Source organism: Crocodylus porosus, unplaced genomic scaffold (assembly GCF_001723895.1).
Source record: "Crocodylus porosus isolate Cpor-Errol unplaced genomic scaffold, CroPor_comp1, whole genome shotgun sequence".
NCBI classification, from domain to species: domain Eukaryota; kingdom Metazoa; phylum Chordata; order Crocodylia; family Crocodylidae; genus Crocodylus; species Crocodylus porosus.
In genome coordinates this window covers 37766346-37774600 of record NW_017728915.1, presented here as the reverse complement: position 1 = coordinate 37774600, position 8255 = coordinate 37766346, and the positions used below count along the sequence as shown (strand labels likewise).

The 8255-nt window shown below is 51.4% G+C and overlaps 1 protein-coding gene across 3 annotated transcripts in view; it reads left to right on the top strand.

Annotated features, from left to right (window-relative positions):
- KLHDC4 (kelch domain containing 4) overlaps positions 1-8255 on the top strand; it is a 33145-nt gene that overhangs the window by 16977 nt on the left and 7913 nt on the right. For all 3 annotated transcript variants that reach the window (XM_019536003.1, XM_019536000.1, XM_019536002.1), the window contains exons 6-7: positions 2060-2152; positions 3095-3254. In XM_019536003.1, coding sequence (XP_019391548.1) covers positions 2060-2152; positions 3095-3254 — 253 coding nt within the window. The remainder of the gene's footprint in view (positions 1-2059; positions 2153-3094; positions 3255-8255) is intronic.

Below are 8255 nucleotides of genomic sequence, written 5' to 3'. Positions count from 1 at the left end.
CTGCTTTCTGTTCTGCTCGCTCCCGAGGGCTCTTCCCTGGAAGATGCTCAACCCTGAGGGAGCTGAGACCCCAGACGGCACCTTGCGGGACCATGCTTTCCATCTCTAGTAACCATGTTTCAGCCCAGTTTCCAGCTCGTATTTCTGCTTTTTGGGAGTGGGGGAGAAGGACTGGATCCAAACCAACTTCCGACTCGACTGGGCTCTCATCAGGGCCCTGGAATCCAACTTCGGTTCCCAAATTGGACAGTATTTTCTTGGAGAAGATTGAGTTGATTGCATGTTTGCACAAGTGTGTTTATTAGCAGACGGCATCAAAATCCAAGAATAAGCGTTTTATATATGATGTTTGGCTTCAGCGGAAACATTGAGTGTAGAAGCAGAGAATATCTCCGGGACCAGTGTTGCCTTCAAGGCAAATGAGGCATGACACTTTATTTTAGCTCATTGTAAACACTGCTCTGATCCCTACCCTTTAATAATAATAACAAAAAAGCACCATACTCCAAGGCAACACGGTGGACATTTTTATTAGCCAGAAAAAAATCATGATTCCACAGCACGATCAAATTAATCCTGCCTGTCTCAAAAAGTGCTATTATGGAGGCTGGGTTTTTTTTTTAAAATAAACATATGCCTAGAAAAGTATGCTTCCTGCTAGAATAGAAGTGCCTGAGATCCATCTTAAGTCATTTCTCACCAATCGCTGCCACACGCGTGTGTGTGTGCATGTGTGTGCTTTTATTAAGACTGGAATGAAGTTATTGTTTTCATGGGACCTGGGGGCTCATTTATTCTATCACTGGAAATCTACCCAGATTTTCGTGTGGCTGTGTTATGCCGGTTAAAGTGAAGCAGCACTTCTTTCTTTTGTTACTTGGTATTGCTCTAACTATTGGTAAGTGGGTTACAGTTTTTAATTCATCCAGGGCCTTATCTTGCAAAGTGTGTATGTGTGTGCATGCAGGCGTTAATTTTACCTGCCTGGGGAGTCCTGTTGAGTTCGGTGGTTCTCGTCGTGTGCCTGTTTATAGCGCGGGGGTATTATTAGGGCTCAAGGTGTTTGCAGGAAGGAAAAGCCCGAGTGTGGGAAATAACTGAGGCTTTCCTGTGACGTAGTGCTTAGAGCAAAGCTTGGTCAGGACCTGGATTCGCTGGCGTTTGGGAGCATTGGTTTTAGCCGATCTCCTCCACGGCTCTTGCACGCAGATACCTTTCTGTGGGCGACCGTGGAGGGATGTCTATCGTTATCGCTATTCAGAAAATGTTGCTTTCCGCTGGCTGGCTTTGGCGGCAGCTTTTTTGGGATTGACAGATGGGGATTCGTGGCTCATTCCTGGAAATGGAAGCTGCAAATTAACTGAAAGGTCATGAAGGCTTGGAAAGAATAGAACAGCTATCGCTATATCCACCTGCTTATTTCATGTCTAATATCCCAGTAATGCTTTGCATGGCTACGGTGCCTTTAACTGGAGGAATTCAAAGCAATTTGCAAACACTAATTACGGGGCCCATCTATTTTTGTGAGTTGAGTATTATACCTTTTAGGAAAGATGGGTAAACAGAAGCAACGAGGATGAGTGACTTGCCCGAGACCTCAGAGAGGAGGAGGCTTTGGATCCAGGAGTCGAATTTGGGAGTTCCTGGCTCCCAGGGCTGTGCTCCGAATATTAGGCTACCCCGTCTTTGCTCTTTTTCTCTGCCGTGGGTGGGAGCTATTCATTAAACTCTCGGAAAATTAGCTGTCATGAGTCATAGCCGAGAAGCCTTCAAGATCTTGGGCAGCCTAGAAACTAGATGACTTACCCTTAGAAATGAAACCATTGCTGCGAAGTACCTATTGTGCAAACGCCGAACGGTGCAAGAGGAACACACATGGTATTTTGCAAGAGAAATGCCATTTGCAGGGAGGTGGCGGGGCTCCCTGCGATCTCCTTGCCCTTAAAAGAGAAGCGGGACACGTGCAGCTGCTTGAGCAGGCAGCGCCTTTAGTAAAAATGAACTCTGAAACCGTGGTGCGAGGAAACCTTGCTGATCAGTGTGATGGTTTGCTTTGCAGGGCAGCTGGCGGCCCCTCGGGGAGGAGCGGACATCGCATGGTTGCCTGCAAGAGGCAATTAATCGTCTTTGGAGGATTTCACGAGAGTGCCAGGTTGGTTGCGACAAGATTCGTAGATCGTAAGGCTGTAAAGGGCCACTGGGGTGGGGTTCGTTGTGACACAGGCCGTAGAAATACACCTAGTAACTCCTGCATCCAGCTTCATGCCTTGTGGTTAAGCTGGGCCCTATCTTTAAGAAAGACGCATGGTTTGGAGGTAAAGGTACGCAGGGATGAGGAGAGTGAGTGGCATTCCTCAGGCCTCTGATCTCGTTAAGCTGTGCCTGCTTCTTTAACAAGCCCTGCATCCAGCATCCCTCCAAGTAGGAGATTACAGGCCGCAGTCGGGTACGCCACTGCTTCAGGCGCTGCTGGGACTGCAGTGTAGGATAAACATCATAGCTCACTTGCGCTGCTGTATTAGCAAGGGCCAAGGCAGCTTGGAGCCTGGCACCGGCTGCAGTTGTTGAGATGCCGAGTCTGTACGCGGGTGGTTCACCCGTGCTGAGCTCTGCTCTGTCGCATCTTCACTCTTTGCTTGACCTGAGCTACCTGGTGTGGGTACAGGAGCGTCGCTCCCTGGAGGATACAAATGGACCGCGGTCACCTCGGGTCCTTCCCGTATCAATTAGATAAATTAACGAGTAAGCTCTTTAGTCTTTGCACGTGAGACCTTCTGTTGCCCCTGGCTTTCAGGTGGTAAGCAGGTGGGACAGCTTGCTGTCTGGAGTCGGCACGACTGGTTTTGTAGTACGGGCTGAGGCAGAGCAGAGAGTCTGGGTGAAGTTTTGGTTGCCTGTTGCAGCACGGCTGTGTCTGGTGTGTTTCGTGGCTCTGCCACCGCAACCTTGTGCTGTAGCAAAAGATCTACCTATGACGGGCAGAACAAGCAACCTCTTCCGAACTTCCCTGTGGTCTGCTTTAGGTGACATTTTATCCTGTGCTAACCAGTAGGCTCCTGTAACAGCTCGCTGTGTGCTCCTTTGCCCTGCCTAGAGACTACATCTACTACAACGATGTGTATGCTTTCAACCTGGACACGTTCACGTGGAGCAAGCTGTCTCCCTCCGGCCTCGGCCCTGCCCCGAGGTCTGGCTGCCAAATGTCTACCACTCCAGAAGGCAATGTAGTCATTTATGGTGGCTACTCCAAACAGGTGAGAAGACAGGCACTGAACTAGGGCCATGTCTTTTTTTTTTTTGCCTGCTTCCTAAACAGAATCATTGCCATGTAAGAAGAAGGAAAGTTCTGAGAAAAAGATCGGAAGCAGCAAATTCAGTTATTCCAAGTACAGCTGGGGCCTGGGGCTGTTTTTGGGCTGCTTCTCAGTTATGTGGTTCTGTACATTTGGCTACTGGTGAGGAGGGCTGAGTGGTTACGGCCCCAGTTTGGGATTTCTGTTTGGGTGACTTATGTTCAGTTTGGGTGACTTATGTTCAGTCTCTTGCTCCGAGAGGTGGTCTCAGTGCCCAGCTCTGCTACAGATTAATGGTATGTCCTTGGTTAAGTTGTGTAACCTGTGCCTCTGCTCCTCCTCTGTAAAATGGGGAGAATATCTCTGGTCTAAATTGCAGGGGTGCTGTGCGGGAGAGGAGATAGGAGGAATAAATTCAAGTGTGATAGGTGCTTGAATATAACAGAAATAGGGCCAGAGAAGTATCTCAGATATAAAAATAAGAGCAGAGACAAAATTTTGGGGCATAAGTCGGCCACTAACAGCCTTGAGTTGTGAAGAAGCTACGTCAGCCCCATGGGCAGGTTATCCTGTAACAGCCGCACGCAGGGTGTTGTCCATCTCAGAAGCGCCTGGGGCCAGCCCAGGAGGTGAAGTACCAGTGCAAAGGGATTACGTCTAGGTCGAGAGGGTAGATCCTTTGTTTCTTCCCTGAAATGAATGACGGCTTTTCCGAAGCCGGTTTCCCAGGTGCGGGAATGCCGCGCAGGCGTGCGGAGCACGGGACTCTCGCGTTTCCATTTCACGATGTCCAAGAGAAACGCCAAATGTGGTCGCCCAAGGAGCGGATGACCTACATGAGGAGCTGCGGGTCCTGTTAGCTGGGGCTTGCAGATCACTGCTCCCTTTGCTCATGAGGTAAAGCTTCTGGTGAGGGCATCACGGTGCGTGTTGGACACCTGACCGGAGCACGGTCAATGGTCTTTTCCCGCCTCGGCAACATCATGCCTGTGGGAGTTTGCCATGCCAGAACTGGGCATATCTCAGTCCGATAGGTGCCTCTGGTGACTAGCATGGTGGCAGGAAAAGGAAGAGCAGGACGCAGGGTGGAGTGGAGGAGGATGTTCCTACTTGGCCCCGTGGCTGCTAAGGACATATCTGGAGGCTAACGTGAAGCTCCCCCACCCCCATGCTCCAGATGTGCATGCCTCGCAGTCTGGAAACAAAGCACTGCTGCTGCACTAGTGCAGCCCATAGCACATGCCAGGGAGCATGCCTGAGAGAGGCACCGAACACGCACCCAGCCCCTAACGCAGCTGCTTCGTGTCCAGGAGATGTGTATGCAGAGCGGGGGTGCGTGGCTGGAGCCTGCTTCCTGGTGGCACTCTTGGGTGCAGCACAGAGGCTGCATAGACAGGAGTAATGCATAGCCTCTGGCAGTGAGGCAGCAGCTGCCAGGATGCAGGGCTTTTCTCGGGGTGCAGAAGGGGTTAAGGGAACAGAGCTGCTTAGCAAACCTGATGCACCAAAGGGGGCCTTTGATGCACTCCAGGCTTCCTTTGCACTGCTGCTCGCTTTGTTAATCAAAGTAATTTATACTGGGTAGCCCTTTAGACCATATGTCCTCATTGACCAAGTGTGCCTGTCTCCGTGCTGGGAGGGAGGAAGTGAATAGTCCATTAGCAGCGCTGAGCAAAAGGCTTCTGCCAGTGCTTCCAGTGTTTATAATGCAGACAGGAGCAGCAGGGTCTGGGTTTTATGTCTCAGCAGAAAGGCATCGCTTCCAGCCGCGCAGCACCGGGGGAGGTGGATGCACTGTTCCTTCCGATCTGTACAAATGAGCAAAGAAGAGGGAGGTGCGGGGAGCACAGGGGGGAGCAAATATTCCGTCTATATTTTTAGAAACATTTGTGCCTCCTCACAGCCCGCGCTCGGCACTGCAGCTTCTCGCCTGCACGTTTGTTTAAACAGCAACAGCGCTGGGAAGGATTTTCCACCTGAACGGGCTTTGTCCTGCCCCTTGCCCTCCACCCTCCTTGCTCCCAAGGTCAGAGAGCCACACAGCCTGCCTGCCAGATGTGCATCCCCCTGCTCCCGAAGGCAGCTGGGGTTGTGCGGTATGCTGCAGCCTCTGGACAGCAAAGGCTGAGAGCATCAGGAGTGGGGGGTTTTTTGGTTTTTTTTTTTTACATTTTACACCTTCTTTTGTACCAGGCTGAGCTACAGCGCATTGCTTTGGAGCCACTTTTCTCGTCATCACTTGGAAAATTTGGAGTGACGGGGAAACGGTGTCTGAAATGCAGCCCCTGCTGCAGTGCCTGTGCACGGCTCTGAACCAGAGGTAGAAGAGGAACTGATGCATCGCTCTTGAGTTAAAACTCTGTCCCCAGCTGTTTTGTACAGCCGGCGTGAGCTGTCTGGCCGCTCCGTTCAGGGCTCCCATCACACGCCGTGGCCTGTTCGTGAATGCTGTACATACACTTTCTGTATACGAATGCAGATGGGAGCAGGGACCAGGGAGTGATTGATTTGCTGGCACATTCCCACTCTGCGCTGAGGTGGTACCGGAGGCTTTCAGCAGCCCAAGCAGGTTGCATGCTGGGTGGGCAATTCTAAAACCGTATTGCATCCTGCCTGCAAACTGCCGTGCGCTGGACAGTCAATTTGTACGGCCTCCAGCTGCCAAGGTGACGCTGTTGGGTGTTGTCACAATCACTTCATTCACTGAGATTCGTCGTTTCTTGGGCCCATGGGGTGTAACGTTGCATCCCCGTTTCCGTGAGCGTGTGCTTAGAGCTCTGCAAGCAGCTGATCGTGGAGCTGAGTCTTGAGCTCGAAGGTAATCAGCTGTGCATTGTGCAGCGCAGGCCCCTGGGGACACTGGGGCAGGGTCTGGGAAAATAAAGCTGCTCAAGTTTGATGGAGAACCAGCAGCTGGTCACAGCCGGAAAAACGAAGAGTAAGACCGTCCCTGCCTCGGCTGCAGACAAGCACAGCCGTACAGGCTGCTAGGAGAAAAGCTGGAGAGAACAAGGTCACGCAGCCTGCATATAACACGGCCAGAGACAGATGCACAAGAACCTCTCAAAAGCTTTCCTTTAAATAGACGTGGGGCCAAGTTCAGAGCTGTTTCGGGGCTTCGTTCGCCTGGGCCCCGTTCCCACAGAGTAGGTCACGGCGGTTGCAGCAGGTTCGGTGCCAGATGCAGGTCATGCTGCCCTGCAGCGTATTGCATGTTGCTTCTCAGCTGTCGCAATAAGGAGGGGCCTCCTGCAATCGCAGTTTCGCGATTTTCGAGGTCGCCGTGAAAAATGGTGTCGGTTGTGATTTCCCGGGGAATCGGCCCAAATAGAAGGAAAAAAATAAAAAGCTTTCCGGAATATAAAGATTTAGATTTAAATTTAATACTTAGGTGTATAATAATACAGTGATTGATGAGAGGTTTCTGTGGAATCTGCTATTTAATTATGCGGTTTTTGCCTCTTGGCCAGTCGGCAGCACGGGATGGGGCCGCCGGGGCAAAACGCCTGTGAAATCGGCTCTGCACTGCGCACGGGCCGTGAAAAGCCCTTTGTGTCACTGGTTTAAGTAGGTCCCTGGTGATACCCGAGGAAAAGGCAGAGAGAAGACTTGCTAAGTTCAAATGAATGTCGACGGTTCTGGGAGCTCGTTATCGATGCGAGCAGAAGCCCTGGGCTGAAGGCCCCCAGTATTTAAAAACTCAGGTCGGGTTTGCCAGTATCCCTATGGCCAAGCGAATGCTGTCAAGTGTTGTCTCTTGCATGTTCATGCATCCTGAAAATAGCAGGGGCTACTTGTGCGGCTGCTGGGCTCCTCCCGCCCTGAGAAGTAGCTCAGTGGGATCTTAATCGGCCGTGCCTGCTTCGACACGAAAATCCCATCAGATGCCTTGGATTCGCTCTTCTCCCGCTGCTCTTCGTTTTGAGATGCTCCCTTTCTTTTATGGTAGAGAGAGACCTGCAGCCGCTGCATCTTTGCACCGAGAGCTTGCGATTGCTAGGCAACCCGAGCGCCGGGGCCGGCGCGAGCGCCAAGTGCAGCTGGGAGACGTCAGGGAGCTGATGCTGCTCCACCGCGCCTGCGAGCCGGGCCCCGTGGCACGAACCGAGCGCACCCCGAGCGCAGGGCCACGCGTTCGAAGTGATGGCTTTCCGAGGCTCCGGTTTTAAAAGCAGGTTCGGCTGGACCCTGGCTCGTGGATGTGCTTGCAAGGGACTGGACATCCTGAGGTCCCCTCCAGCCCTCGTTTCCTATGAATTGGAGAAGAGAGCAGTTCTTGCCTACTCTGGAGTCTGCATTTTCAACAGCGGTCTCTGATTTTTCCCCTGCGGTCAGAGGTTAAGCAGAAACCTTGGAGGCTAATCCCAGCCTTAAATGCTGACTCCTTTCAGTAATCAAGTCACTTACCCTCCTTATGCCTCAGTTTCCCTGTGACTTTCAAAGGAGTGGCGGTAAGGATTGCTTGCCCTAGACTGGTGTTTAAGGGAGGGCTCAGCCGATGCTTTTTCCAAAGCAGCTGGAGCGTGCAGTGTGTAGGCATTTATTGGTTTGTGCAAAGACAAGAACGCAGCTATTCAGAAATGTTTTGTGCTTGGGAAAGGAGGTGGACCTCTGTATTATGTAACAGCCCAGGAGGAAAATAGAGTGAGGTTAGATGCCCTTTTCAATATGTGAACCAGCATGTTATGGCCAAGGTGCACAGTATTATCAAGCAGCAGGGGAACAGGATGGTTCTCCTGAGTAGCAGTGGGGGTTTTGTGTGTGTGTGTGTTTTCCTTTTTTTCATCCCTGCATAGCATCTGTGCATCTTGTGTGTACGTGAAGGTTGCATCCCTTTGAAAGCAGACCATTGGAGCTCCCACTCCACCTCATCAGCGGTTTCAGTCCAGGAAGCATTATCCTGTTTTGTACACGGTGTGTTTACTACAGGGAGCCACATGGCTTTCGGATGGAAAATAATGC